General features: G+C 38.9%; 3 protein-coding genes across 3 annotated transcripts in view; 1 reads left to right on the top strand and 2 right to left on the bottom strand.

Annotated features, from left to right (window-relative positions):
- Window positions 1-14,591, bottom strand: part of LOC144658319 (lactadherin-like) — a 173,307-nt gene that overhangs the window by 77,625 nt on the left and 81,091 nt on the right. The window lies entirely within an intron of this gene.
- LOC144656383 (uncharacterized) overlaps window positions 1-14,591 on the top strand; it is a 100,051-nt gene that overhangs the window by 23,188 nt on the left and 62,272 nt on the right. The window lies entirely within an intron of this gene.
- On the bottom strand, window positions 1,206-14,070 carry LOC144658166 (threonylcarbamoyladenosine tRNA methylthiotransferase-like). Its single transcript, XM_078518519.1, has 12 exons — window positions 13,926-14,070; window positions 12,141-12,430; window positions 11,289-11,470; window positions 10,725-10,773; window positions 10,245-10,365; window positions 9,543-9,646; window positions 8,517-8,683; window positions 7,966-8,111; window positions 7,320-7,500; window positions 6,563-6,625; window positions 6,393-6,476; window positions 1,206-1,512 (listed from the first exon to the last, which is right to left on the bottom strand). Exons 2-12 carry the CDS (start codon window positions 12,406-12,408, stop codon window positions 1,210-1,212), a joined length of 1,668 nt encoding a protein of 555 aa, XP_078374645.1. The 5' UTR covers window positions 12,409-12,430; window positions 13,926-14,070; the 3' UTR covers window positions 1,206-1,209.

Below are 14,591 nucleotides of genomic sequence, written 5' to 3'. Positions count from 1 at the left end.
TTGGTTAAGTTACTAGCCGAGGTAAGATTACGTCTGCGACGTACGCAGACTATCCCAATGACTTCTTTACGAGCATTTTAGCTGCCAGTCCAGTAACTTAATCTACTGCATCTATTGTCGTCACTGGCCTACCCTTTACATCGGTGAGACGGGACGCACCCTTGAAAAGATTAAAAATCCCAACTGGTAGAAGGTAACCCAGTTGAATTGGTTATTTACAAACGTATAGTAGAGGAGTTTAACTCGGTGCTACTGACAACAGCATCAGCTAGTGGTTAGAACGGTATTAGTTAGTATACGCCGCCGTTTTATGATTTACCATGAATAATCTCTTGCATGTGAAATGGTGACCACGTTCTGTGAGCTCTACAAACCAGTGCAACACCTGCTGCGCAATTTACAGTTTTTAAGTCTAAAAATTCCCGAAAATTCTCGTCGCCTCCTCGGTGGCGCAAGCCGCGATCGTCTAGTGGTTAGGACACTGCGTTGTGGCCGCAGTAACACAGGTTCGAATCCTGGTCCCGGCATCTCTCTTTTTTTTCTTTCTTTATTTGAAACTGCAATACAACAATACAAAAGATTTTTTAACAAAAGAAAATTATTAAAAACCTTCTTCACGGAGGGCGCAAAAAAAATGACCATTTTCTTGTTTGCCTTTTATAATTCCTCTTATCTTCTATAAGTAACGAGGAAAAATACCATCCTTATTTACTTTCGGTTGATTATTTCTTCTTTATTGTTTTTCTCCCTTTGATAACTATCACTTAGAGGTGTTCTTCGTTTGGAAGTAACTTTTTAAATCAGAAAAGATACTCTGAAGGCTGTGACAAAACCATCTTAAATAAAGTTCAACAGAAAAATAAACAAACAAAGAAACAAACGACAAAAACAACAAGCGAGCAAAATAAATCAAAGAAACAAATTTTGCTATTAAAATCTAGGTTAGCTTATTTCCACATCAGTAATTCGTTTAGAACCTTGCTAATGGTCGTAATACTTCGTTAATCGGAAAAAAATAAAAAAAGCTAGACTGAATAAAACGTGTGTGTGTGTTTTTTTTTTCTTTAATTGCATTAAAACTAGCCTCCTACGCAGACGTTCTTAGGGTGTGGAGAAACGCGCGACGAGCCCTAAGAACGTCTGCATATGAGGCTACATTAAAAAGACATACGTTAACAATTCAAACTATCCATTGAAAATACATTAATTTCACTGGCTGGTCCATAAATACAAAAGTCTTAAAACATCAACTACAACAACTGCGAGTAGAACAACCACTGCAGCTTTGGTCCACTGGTTCCAAGGACTTTGTTGATACTGAACGGTGCTTTCGCGCGTGGGCTTAGTTCGAACGCCGCTGACCACGCCTTTTGGTAGCGGCTCAACCAGGCCGGGTGAATGAGCCTCGCTATCACGCAGGACGCGTGCCATTTGAAAGTGTTCTCCAGCCGACGTGATTTCTACTTGTACCATTTTACCCATGAGGTCACCTTCACTCTTGTGAATAAGGACCTAGAGATATTGAAAGGAAAAAAATTAACAATTAAATATCCACCATCTTCGCCAACACTGAGGTGAGTATATACCACACAAGTTGAATAACAAGCGTACCAAAGCATCACTTTCTGTAAAAAAAAAAGCGACACGCGAAGGCAGTTTGTTTCTCTTTAGCTGCTCGGAGGTGAATAGTACTTTGCTAATCACCTCCGAGTTAACCAATCAGCGCGCACTAAAAGCACTATTCACTTATGTTGTATATACTAAATTGAATTATGAAATGAATTGGTATTAAAGGGGCTGTGTCACAAATACTCGCTATGAAACTTAATGTTTGCAAAGAAATAACTTCCATGGATTTTTTTTTTAATGTTTTATTGAATAAACAAACATAACATACAATACAAGTGATAAATAAAAAAAAAAGAAAAACTATATACATAAAAGCTAAAGCAAAAAGCAAAAATAAGTACATGCAAATGCATTCAAAATGTAAACAATATAACATCGGAATAAACGGAAAAACAAATAAATGCTAGGCGCTATTAAAAAACTACATAGGTAAGTGGCATTTTAATCCGGCGGCTTAGCTCCTGAATTGTGCGATTTTTGATACAAGCACCAAACTTTGCAGGATTACAAGCATTCGCATACTAATCAATTCTTGATATAGTGCCAACGCCAATTTCCTATTTTCAGCTAGTAAACAGCAATGAAATTTTCAGCCGAGAGGCCCCCCTGCCCCTTCCCCACGAAGTATTTCTTCTTGTACTTTTATAAACCTTTTATTGTTGATTTTTATTCATAAATACAGATATGAATGCTTTTAATTAGGCTTACAATTGTTATTTTTTACCATCTGTTTGATACCAATAATTTAATAGGAAATTATTGCATGGGAAAAGATTTTTCGTTACCCGCCCTCTGCTCCCTCGCGTCTTTCGTTTTGCGCTAGCGTCCAGGTCTCTCGCGATCGGTGAACCGTTCGCTAACAGAAGAAAAATAAGAAAATATAGGGCTGTGAACAGTCTAAATTACAGCACTTCATTCTAAATTTTTTACGTGCGACTTGGTATCACTACCTGGCATAACAGTATTTGTCTATAAACCAGGACAAACAAATATCTCACGAAATGTCATTGATTTTAACCCTATCCAGACCGGGAGGGGCGGAAAGTGCCCGCGCTGACTTTGAACGCTTATAACTTTTTTAAGATTCAACCAAACGCTACCAAACTTTGCGAATTTATCTAAAATTTATCTGGAAATAATTTGATAGGATAAGTTGTTGTGTCAGGAACTTGACGTCACCGTGGCAACGGCATTTTGACAGGCATGTTTTCCCAATTTTGTAATTTTCGTGTTTCTATTAATGAAAAATAATTTTAATGCAATAATTTTCATCCTTTTACGGTTTTTAAGCACAGTTTTATTGATTTTGAGTATTTTGCAGTAATTTTGGGCGGTTTTATGACGTTTTGGAAAAAATTCGAAATCCAAGATGGCGGATGTTTTGACATTATGATGTAATTGTCACGTGATGTGACGTCATCTTCCCACGTGACGTATACCAAAAGATAGGTGTTTGGACATACTATATATTCCCTTAGTTTCATTGTGATTGCTTAAATATTCTGGAAGTTACGGAGGTCTAAAAAGATCCAAAAAAGCCCGGTCTGAATAGGGTTAATAAATTAAGGTTTCCATGGAAACCGGTGTTTTTCGGGCTTGGCACTATATCTGAAGAAATTTCTGTTGGTGACCACTTTCATTGTGCCAAGTTTCATGCTTGTATCAAAAAGTGCACAATTCAACTAAAATTTCGAGCTAAGCCGCCGGACTATTTAAAAGAATTATGACTATAATTATTACTATATTAGACTAGATTTCGGAGACGTTGGTAGTGGCAAAGATTGCTGGGATAAAGTTTTTCGCGATAAAGCAATGCCATTTGTCATTAAACGGCTTGACAGTTTTGTTCTTAATTGCAATGTATCTTTCCGTCATTATGATTTCTCGAAACTGTAGTTTAAATAGTGAGAAATTCAAGGAATCTTCAACCAAGTTGCATTTGTAGATAAAATACTTTGCCACTAACAAAGCCAAGCTAAGCGATTGATGGTGTTTAAATGAGTTAACAGGTCCATATAAAAGAGCGGCGTCAGTTAAGTGAATATTTTCGTTGGTGGTTTTTGACCACCAATCAAGAAATTCGCTCCAGAATAAGGTTGCGTGAGAACATTTTACAAGCATGTGCTCGGTTGTATGTCTTCCTTTTTTACATAAGGGACCGTTCATTTTTTATGGGGTAGGGGGGGCTGGTGGAATTTGATAGATAGTCATTGTTATATATAATGGCCCCCCTTTTTCATCGAAAATTTTTACCTGCCCCCCCCCCCTCGAAATCGAATTTTTTTTCGATGACCCCCCCCCCCCTAACGAAAAAGAAAAAACAATAATGAACTGAAATTAAAATATATCGAGCCTTGTGACTAAAGAATGTATCAGTGTGCAAAAATCGCATCCCCAAATAGCTCGCATTGCCTCAACGGTTTATTGTGGATGCCGTCTATTAGTAACCAATATGCTGTCGGGTTGAGTTAATGGCGTTTGGTACATAACAAAGTAGGGGGGTCCGGGGGCATGCTCCCCCGGAAAATTTGAATTTTCAGAACCTCAGGAACGTCATTTTGGGCATTCTGGCAAGATTTTTTTACTCTCACAGAAGCCTCTTTACAACACTTAAAAGTATAATTATTTTTAGTGACCCCCCCTTACTGACCGTATTTTTTTGGCTGGCCCCCCCTTTGAAGCCAAATTTTTTTGGATGGCCCCCCTCGAATCCCACCAGCCCCCCCTACCTCATAAAAAATGAACCGTCCCTAAATGGCATAAATCGTCAGATGCAAGATTTGCTTTTTTAAGTTTGTCTTTCGTATATAGAATATTGTGATTAATCTTAAATTGGAACATTATTAACTTTGTATTCTTAGTTGTAGAAAAAGGCCAGTTGTATATTGTTTGCATATCAGAGTCGTCCAATCCATAGCTGATGATTCGGTTTTCATTAGTTGGTGGTTGGAATTTATTTTCAACAATTATATTATGCAGAGCAGCGTTGGAAAGATTTTCGTCACTGTCATACCAGCTTTGGTGTCGCGATTGTCTCTGATTTTGGATTGGCGGGATTTTCCATTTGCTTTTGAGTGCGCTAAGAAGTCCGCAATATTTAGTGAAATTTGTCCTTAGGTTTTGTGAGCCGTGCGTTACCCCTTCGGTAGCCGTGTATTTTACCCGTTCGGTATAAAGCCCTTAGTGTACGTTTTCGCGTGAGAGGTCACAATTGGTGATACGATAGGAATTTTTCTCTGGTATCAGCTAAGAGGTGTTTCACGTTTTAAACACCTGCCTCGTACCACGACTTGTAAAAAACCGGCTTTGTTGCAATTTTTATGTCGGAGTTGTTCCAAATTGTGACATCGTACGGATCCATTTTGTCTTGATCTGTTTCGAATTTGAATTTTTTTTATCATTTCCCAACAATTGAGAATTTCTGTATAAAAAGAAGGGGTGTTATTTAGTGTAAGTTCATTGGTTTTGTAATTGCAAGATAGTAGAAACTTGAAACCACCTAAGTGTTCTGTCGAGTAATTTGGGATGATTTTCCACGGCGCGTCAACATTGGTACTAAATCTTCTCACCCACGAAGCTTTCAGGGCTTTATTCATAGAGTCGAACTCTGTCATTTTTAAACCGCCATTGCTTTTGTCTCCGATTAAAGTGTTCTTTTTTATCTTATGTGGTTTGTTATCCCATATAAAGTCGAACGTTACCTTATCGACCTTTTTGGAGAAGTTTTCAGGCAATGTTAGAACCGAAGCGTTGTAGATTAACTTGGACAATCCCAATGTTTTGACAATGTTAATTTTCCCAAGCAAGGTTAGTTTTCTTCTTCTCCAAGAGTTAAGAATTTTCTTCAGTTCTTCTAGTTTCTTTTCGAAATTTAGTCTATCACTTGTGGTGCTGTCGTTGGAGAAGTGAATACCCAGGGCATATACTGAATTTTCCGGCCACCGAAACCCAAACGGTGTGTCTTTCCTCCATGTCCAAGAGCCTAACCACATGGCTTCTGTTTTTGATTTGTTCAGTTCTAAACCTGAGCACCTTTTAAATTTTTCTAATGTCACCAGTAACTCTTGCACAGAGTCAAGGTCCCTAAGGAGGAGGGTAGTATCATCTGTATATAAGGTGTTTTTGATTTCATTATTTCCAACCTTTATTCCATTGATGTTGCTATTTGTTTGGATTGCGAGATTGAGCAATTCAATTCCTAGCACAAACAAAAGGCCTGACAACGGGCATCCTTGCCTCACCCCGCGTTCGAGGTTAAAAAAAGGGGATGCGAAACCATTGTTTGTAACGCAGCTTCAAATATCCATGTAAAAGACTTTAACCCATCTTTTGAAGTCTTCCTTAAAGTTAAAAACGTCCAACACTTTGCACATGTAATCCCATTCAATCGAATCAAAGGCTTTCTTAAAGTCGAGGAACAGGGCGACGCCTTGCGTTCCTTTTAATTTAGTGTAGTCGATAACGTCGGAAATAAGTCTAACATTTTCGCCGATATATCTGTTCTTCACATACCCAGTTTGATTTGGACTTATGATATCTGGGAGTACTTTCGCTAGTCTATTTGCTATAACTTTCGTTGCTATTTTGTAGTCTACATTAATAACTTCCATGGATCTAAATGAAAAAAACATAGCTTTCTTACGACCAAATGTAAATGTGTCTCTTTGCGCCAAAACTCCTCTTCTCCCTCCCCTTCGAACGCCGGCCACGCAGGCTTACAAACAAATAAACAAACAAACAAAATATGGACGAAAATAACTTACTTGATCATAATACTTGTTATGGCCAACGAAATGAGCTTGGTCCTTCGCGTCTTCTGTTATAAGAACTGTTTGCCGCTCACCAACCTTCAAAAGGAACATGACATGAAAGCATTATTACGTCAACATTTTACTACGTAAGACGTGTAATTTTCTCTAAGAGAAATATTTACCTTGTGGTCATAAGGATAGTAGCTGTGAAACACTTTAGATATCTCCCTTGTGCGCTTTTTAACCTGAAGGTTTTTCCAAACAAACAACAAGTCAGCATTGCTTATAAAAAAAATACGATGGAACGTCGATGTTACGAGCCCCATTATGACGAAGTCCAAAAATAACAAACGATATTCCAGAGCCTGGCCAAAGTTACAGTAAAATGTATGGAAACAAAACCCAATTTAACGAGCCCCCGTTATAACGAACACATATTTCCAGTCTGTAGATAGATAAAAAACTTTATACAGTCAACTCTCGCCTTGCGGACACCCCGCTATTGCGGACACTCGCTATTACGGACAAAATCCAGATCCCCGGCGAATAGGGTTTGACTGGAAATGACTCCCGCTGTAACGGACTCTCGCTATTACGGACACTAAACGACGCCCCGAGCGTGTCCGCTTTAACGACAGTTGACTGTAAAATGATAAGATTCTCTAATTATGATGTGCAGAGGGAACAGCAATTGCAGTCATGATCGAGCAGTAAGCTAATGTCACATTTATGTATCTTATTTTTGAAAATATTCAAAGTTTCTGCCGTTCTAACATCTGGGGATAGTTTTCCTCATAATCTAGGCCCAAGGTAACGTAGAGAATGCTTGCCGTTACAGTGTTATAACTAAAAATGGAGAAGTCTGATTGACGTAAAAAATATGTTGGGACTTCGTTATATTGGGGTTCCGCTGGAGTTGAAGCAGTGTATTACACGTACCTCTTCTGTGGGCAGTCTCTTCATTCTTGCGGCAGGGGTTCCTGGGCGTGGGTAGAACTGATTGATAAACAGGCTGGGGAATTTATACTGCTCAACCAGTGCTACTGTCTCCTGAAAATCTTCCCACGTCTCTGTAGGGAAGCCACAGATTACATCTGTTGCTATGGTGACCCCTGGCACCCTAAAATATATATAAATGAAGTAAGTAAGTATTTGCAAAAGAGCAATTCTCTTACTTTGTAGTTAGCATTAAAGCGTAGCCTGCTGTCAAGACAAGTGGCTCATCAGGCCGGAGCTCTTCTCAGGTTCTGAAGCATTAAGTAGCTAGGGGTACATGTATGTCTTCTTCTCTCTCGACATGTAGATGGGATGCCAGTCTATATCACTGGGATGCACCCATTCATAAATTCGTCAGTTTCCACTTATACACATCACGTGAGTTAAGAGTCTTGCCCAGGTACACAATACATTGAGAATTTGCCCCCGGCCAGGGCTTAAATTCAGACCACCTGATCCAGAGTGTGGCCCACTAAACATTAGGCTGCCGCTCCTCCCATTGGCAGTAGTGTGCGCACTGTAAATTGACTAAGCTTGGATTTATATTTACTTGGAATAAGTACACAATATAACATCTGTGAACACTAACTTGTCTTTTAGGAAGTCCACAACATGTCTAAAGTCATCAGCACAGTATTCTCTTTTCATGTCACCAAGCACATTGTCTGATGCACTCTGTACTGGAACATGTAGAAAACTGTAAACCCGAGGATGGTTCAGTATTTTGGCCATTTCCTAACGAAAAAAAAAAAAAACAGTCAAACACTGAAACTACATTAAACCATTTACTGGCTGTTGAGTCGCGCATCATGTACAAACTAAGTCTACGTAAATTAATTAATTGACTGCAATATTATAACAATTATATTATTTGAGAAAGTTTTAAAATGATGGGGTGTACATGTACATGTACACCATAGAACTATTGCAATATTTAATCAATATTTATTGGCATAAAAAAGCAGATCAATTTACTTTTGTTGATCAATAATACTTAAAAATTTAAGTTTTAAAAAAATTGTTAAAAAAGATAAAAAGGATACATTATGTTTCAAGTGTCATGCTTAGCTGTTCTCGCTATACTTTCTGGGAAGAAAAACATAAACAATGCACACATGAGATTTTAGTACTGACACTAACCTCCAAGTGTTCCAGAATGTATGGTGGGTTTGTCATTCCAATTCTCATCATGGCTCCTTCTGGGATCACCTCTACAAGTTGCCATAGCAACTCAGGTAATGTGACTCCAATGTCTCTGCCGTAGGCTCCTGTGTCTTCACTAGTCAGCCACAGCTCAACAACTCCCTCTGAACAAGCAAAACCAGGATACAATAGCTATTAGGGGCATATTAACCATCAGTAATAGTATGGGTTTACATGCACAAAAGGAATGTACCAGTACATTCATGGACTATTTTTGTTTTCTTTTTTGTCCTTTCTTTTCTTTTCTCTTTTCTTCTTCCCTTTTTTAGGGGCGGGAAGGGGGAAAGTGTGGTACATGTAGCTTTTGGAGGCACCAGATAGGCAGGAGAAGGAAACAAAGTAAGGCCTTGACAGAGCTTAAGTAAAAGTATATGTGCTGCTAATGTAAAATTTAATATGATAATACAACCTTCCAAGTTTATTTTTTTCCTTAGAAGCCATTTGGCCACTGACTGCTCAACTTTGGTCGCCAGTGAAATATTTTAGTCGCTAAATCACCTCATGCTTTCAATCTTTCTTCTCAATTTTAGTCGCCAGGCTGGCGACTTCATTTTTAATTTAGTCGCCAGATCCTAAATTCTAGTCACCATGGCAACTAAAATGGTCTTAACTTGGAGGGTTGTAATATATTATGTTATAATTGTTACCGATCAGATCTCTTGGGTGCTGTTGTTTAATACTTAACAATGCTGAGCAACAATAAAGCTAACAAAGGCAATTAAAAGCACAGAGATGCACTTTTGGAGAATGTGCGATTCCTTGGTTTCGCCTCGGTTTCATCTCGTGCACCATTCGTTCCTCCCAAGGTGGACGGATGGGCAAACCTTGTGCACCACCCACATGTCCACCTTGTGAAACCCGCCGTCAATGTGCATATGATTTTAGGTGGTACTGTAAGTGCATTAGTATGAATGAAGAAAGTTGTTATTTTTTCAATTATAGATATCATAGACCACTGTTTACCTTCAAAAGCTTGTTTGGCCCTTGCTACAATCTCTTCCGGTGGATAACTTCCCAGATCTCCTCGAGCATGCTTTGTCTTGCAGTAAGTGCACTGGTTTAGACACCTTTCCAAATTTCAATCAATAAAACCATCATATTATTAGTTCAAAATCATACCAATCTTCATACATGCATCCTTATGTCATCTCATTCATAACATGACATATGCTGTATGTTAGACTGCAAGCAGGGTGCCGAAAGACGAGCAAAAAGAGGGACTGTTCTGGTTTTATACAGCAATTCTGAAACCCAGCAGCCTGGTAGCTTTAAGTGACCAGAAGCAATTCTACTACATGTACTTTCCCTTAGTCCATTGCAAAGTTACAGTTACCCCAGCATTAAATGTGCCAGTACCCAACTGTGTAGAGAAAGGCACTGCAAGAGTAAAATAACCTTACACGCAGCCATTTTTAGAGGTGATCAAGTTTCACTCCTTAACACGATCGCCCCTAAAACGACTGTGTGGGAGGCTAAGAGTAAAGTGGCTTGCCCAAGAACACAATGCAAGGACCTTAGTCAGGGCTCAAGCCTGTAGCGCTCGTCCAGTGCACTAACTAATAAAGCTGTCATGCCTCTCCATTTTGAATGATACATTACAGGCATTGCAAATCATCTGTGTTTACAACAATAAGGATTATAGATGTGCATTATTTTGAAACTTACCCAGTGTTTATAGCTATAATCTCTATCAGGGGATTTTTTCGAATTTTAGGCAGGTCAAGTGGAGCTCCGCCAGCTTTTTTCCCACCAACTTTTTTTTGACCAAGAAGTCGAACTGTGTGGCCTGCAATAAGTGCAACAATGGTACATCAAGCTAGTGTTGAACTTAAATGTAATTTAAACACAAATTGCACTTTACAGTAACATGCAAACTTTGCACAATTAACCCATAAACCAGTTTACAGTTATCGCTGACGTCATTCATCTGCATGTAAGCGGACCCCTCAGGAAACAGATATTCACCTCATCTGGTTTAAAAGGTCAAGTTTGTCGGGTGTGATTGGTAGCTTTTGACCCATTTTCAATTGTTTGTTTCTGTTTTTCAAGGTTCGTTGGTTGTGGCAATATGATTGACCGCAGCAAAAAACGTAATCATTAGTCCTGTGTTACTGAAAAGTGCAATAAAAAAATACCCAGCCTCACCTTTTAAAGTCTCCTCTACAACCTCCACAACTCTGTCAATTTGCTGCACCTACATACACAGAAAACTATAAGTTGATAATAATTTGTAAACACACATTTTATTATGAGCCAATCAACACAATACAGTAACTTACATCTGTATTAAGGCCAGGCAGAACCCTGGTAGTCCATAACATTAACAAGTGACGATGTACATATGTACGTGTACAATGTAATTATCAACAGTTTTGTCAGGTTGCAAACCATAACTATAAGCATTTATAGTTTTACATTCTTGGGTGGAGAGGCACTGTGACAGTAAAGTGTCTTGCCCAAGAAGACAATGAAATAGCCTTAGCGGGGCTTAATTCTGTAGCACTCGATTTAAAGTCCAATGCACTGACCATTACATACATGTACACAATATTCAATGTGCCTTCCACAAAGTCAAAGGCAGCTGAATTTCTGATTTTAACCATAACTACATGGTATTATAAAATAAGCCTCTTGCTTTCCCAAATTGTGGGATCAAAATACAATGTTCAGTCTTCTTATGCATGTACATGCACATTAATTTGTACATACCCCTATCACACTGATCCCCTTAATTGACTGGTGTTTGGGTTGCCCTTGGGGTACACAGCCTGCTACAACAAGGTGTTTGTCAAGTTCTTGTGCTCTTTTGATCGCATTTCTGAAGTTATCTTCTGAAGGGTTCTTTACTGTGCAGCTGTTAAGAAGCCACAGATCAGCTGCTTCTGAGTCATCTACAAAATGACAAAATCAACAAAGCAAGATAAGTTTCAAGGACTTTCCAAGGAGAAAGCCAAAAATGTCAAGACATGTAGTTTTTAAATATAATTCAATGACTGTTCAACTGAACATACAATGTTCCTACCATTTACATGTACAGCCCCTGTACGTGTAAAAATGTCTTGATCTTACAAGCCAACAAGTTTCCAAATGTCTACGAATATTCACATGAAAATGGTCACAGAAATAAGCTGTACATGTATCCTCAGCCAGGAGAAAAATATTCAATTTACACTGTAGGAAGTCTTAGCTTTACGTAAATGTCGTCTTAGCTGATCACTGCATGTATCATTGGCAAATTATGAAATAGCTGATTAAGTCAAGTGGTCAGTGAGACATGGAAAACAACTTAACAGCATCTTACTTAAGGCCGATTTACACGGTACGATTTTGTCGCATGCGACATGCTTACGACAGGCCTACGGCACGAATTGTGTCGTGTAAATCAAACCTACAACTCGCTTACGACTTTCGTAGGCGTGTCGTAAGCTTGTCGCATGCGACAAAATCATTCCATGTAAATCGATCGGCCTTTAGACTACTGTCCCTAATAATTGACACTCACTCCCATTCGATTAGGACCTTTGTAATTGTAAGTTTATTTTGATTAAAGTTCAACTGTACCTGTAATTTTATAACCAAAGGCTGCCAGTTGTCCAGCCATATATTCACCATCACTGTTATTATGGGAACATCCCCAAGTCCTGACATAAATCTTCTGTGTGCCAGGGATAACACTGTCACCTACTGGTGACTCATTCACGACATTCCTCTTGGATCTTACTCTTGCCTTTGGAAGAACAGCACCCCGAGGCGTGATGCGGTCATTAGGTGTGAGGTCATCTTTACTTATTGCATCTTCAATGTCACATACTTCCAAATCACAAGACATGGTTAAACATGTACGTTTATTGCTGAAGAAAAAAAAAAAAAATTAGTTTCAGTACCAAGCAAGATTGGTGAAGAAGACCAATAATTATGTTTATGTCCATACCACATAAACATCATTCAATAGTTTTTAACTTAGCAAAGCCTGTGTGCGAGGCTGCATAGGCCTTCTCATAATTTTCGATACATCTCGACGAGTAGGCAAAGGGGGTAGAAATTACAGTGTTTGTATGGGAATCCAAAAGCAAATATCTTCCAGTTTCCAAGAATCTTGAAAACGGTTTCTTCCGAAGAAAGTGCCGCCATTGTTTTTAATGCCCAGACTCCACTCCACATTTCAAAGCTTGGCTACTAAGCATTCATCATTCGCGTACGATTCGGACGAATTACAAGTGTTTCAGGAGTGTTTAGAAGTGTGAATCTCGAAATAATGATATCAAGAGAGCATCCAAGTTCAAGACATTGTGAACTTAAACGAAAAAGGAGGTACGACAAGTGAAATTTTGCTTTCATAAGACTTAATTTATAGTAAACATTGCAACAACTGCCGTGCCAGTGTTTTGAAACCGTGATTGTTTGTCCTTGTTTGTTTACATGTACCAATAGAACTTCACTTGAACTTCAAACTTTATTGTCTGTATATTTTTTTCCAAAATTTGAGCTTCCAAATTGGGGGTGCGGCTTATACACGGAACTTTACGGTACTTACTTTTTCAAGTTCAGACTTAGGTGCTTCCAACATGGACATAGAATACACAATTGGACTGATTCCAAGTGCTTTTATAATCACTGCTTTTCCAAACATAGTTAAATCCCTGCTGCGCCACATATCAAATACTGTTTGTATTTTTTGTACTTTGATCAAAAATGTTGGTTTCAAGTTTTTTTTCTTATCATATGAGTGGTAGGTTCCAAGGATTCGGATTGCATCACTTGTCCAGTTTAAATTAAGGGGTTTAGCTTTGCAATTTTTATCTTTCCCCAGCCAAACTGCTTTCGTTTTTCTTTTATTGGGTTCAGACACAGTCCTGATAACTTTCCAAAGTTTTGTATCAGGGCAAGTGCGTTCTGTACAGAAGGGATAATCTGCGCAAAATAGTGTTGTATCATCGGCAAACTGAGTTAACTTAATCTCCCTGTTAAAGATTTCGATCCCCTTGATGTTTTCCGTTCTTCGTAATTTGTGTGCTAGTATCTCCGCGCAGAAAATGAATAGGTAAGGCGAGAGAGGACGCATGTTCATGTATGTCGTAATACACTTACATACAAGTGCATTATATTACATGAATAGTATGATTAAAGAAACAACACATGTGGTATACAGTTTAATTTGACCTGGATTCGTGATTTGAGCATAGCCACCCATCGTATATCAACATGCCGGTACCTTTCTCAATTTAGATCTATTTTATAATCATGTGGAAGCTTTCGAGTATACATGTACAGTGAACGAGGGGAATAAACAATAATTCTTGCTATATAAGTTTATATAAAACAAAGCAAGAAAGATGTTATACTTACATGCAATGCACTTGAACACCAAAGTTAGTCAGGAAAGTTTTCTCCTTGTCATCGCGTTAGTGTTTCACATGATATCTTTATGGAAAAAAACATTTATTCCATCCCGAAAAGCGTAACAAAAATTATCACCGCTTCGCCGCCATGTTGTTGCACCACGCTGTAAGGACCGCAATGCAGGCCGCTGACTACTTTGGAAGCTTAGCACCAGACTCTGCGCATTCGAACGAATGTCTCGCCCGTGGATCGCGCGGAAAAGCATGGAGCGCGGCATTTCCTCGAGTTTCCTGCTTGATGGCGGTGGGAACGAGGTTGAGTGGGAAAGAGTCGAGGTGAGGGGAGAGCAAAAATTTAATGCAAAGAAATAGCTCTATTTATTGTTGTCTGCGTACATATGCAGTTGCCCGATCAGTTTGTGGATAATGAATTACATTGTATCATAATTCAGTATGGTAATGTAGAGTCCATCCTCGGAGACCCAGGGGCAGTTAGGAGGCCCTGCCAGGGGGGGTTCCCGTGTCGCTTGTCTAAATTTAAAAATGTGCCGTGTCGTTGTTTTATCGCTCTTCATGTCGCTGTCGGTAATTAAATTGTAGGAAAATTGCTTGTCCTTGTCGGAATTTAAGTTTTTCCATAAAGGTTGTTGTTTGTCGCGATTTTATTAGTATG

Source organism: Oculina patagonica, chromosome 6 (assembly GCF_052425735.1).
Source record: "Oculina patagonica isolate OP01 chromosome 6, crgOcupat, whole genome shotgun sequence".
In the NCBI taxonomy this organism is placed as follows: Eukaryota; Metazoa; Cnidaria; class Anthozoa; order Scleractinia; family Oculinidae; genus Oculina; species Oculina patagonica.
The sequence above is the reverse complement of the archived record's forward strand: the minus strand, read 5'-3'. Positions and strand labels throughout refer to the sequence as shown.